Source organism: Montipora capricornis, chromosome 3 (assembly GCF_036669925.1).
Source record: "Montipora capricornis isolate CH-2021 chromosome 3, ASM3666992v2, whole genome shotgun sequence".
Lineage (NCBI taxonomy): Eukaryota > Metazoa > Cnidaria > Anthozoa > Scleractinia > Acroporidae > Montipora > Montipora capricornis.
In genome coordinates this window covers 16,361,602-16,361,969 of record NC_090885.1, presented here as the reverse complement: position 1 = coordinate 16,361,969, position 368 = coordinate 16,361,602, and the positions used below count along the sequence as shown (strand labels likewise).

General features: G+C 40.2%; 1 protein-coding gene across 1 annotated transcript in view; it reads left to right on the top strand.

Moving 5' to 3' along the window:
- Nucleotides 1-293: 293 nt before the first annotated feature.
- The window catches only part of LOC138042413 (tolloid-like protein 2), a 9,605-nt gene continuing 9,530 nt past the window's right edge, over nucleotides 294-368 (top strand). Inside the window, exon 1 of the mRNA XM_068888294.1 lies at nucleotides 294-365. Coding sequence (XP_068744395.1) covers nucleotides 311-365 — 55 coding nt within the window. The 5' untranslated portion in view covers nucleotides 294-310. The remainder of the gene's footprint in view (nucleotides 366-368) is intronic.

Here is a 368-nt window from a genome sequence, read left to right as displayed (position 1 = left end):
GGTACCTAAAAAAGGTAAACATGATATTGGGTTGTACAGCCCATGTCCTTGTTTGTCTCAATTGAGCAGCAAACCGACTTAGTATTGCTGCTGTGGTTTTTCGATGAAGTCGTTTAAAAGCACTGAATCATAACTTTAGAAGTGTTTTTTCAACAACACAATGGCATCGAACTTTCACCTTCTCGACTACCGGATTGTTTTCGTCAAAACAAACCCACCGTGACGTCAAAGTATTGGCATCTGCCTCGGAGGCAAGAAGCAAGTTCTTCCTTGTTTTGATCATTTGCAATCAACACTTGCAGGGTCACAAATGGAGATGGAAAGGAATAGCTGGTCTGCTTCAATTGTTTGTTTAACATTTTTTGGTA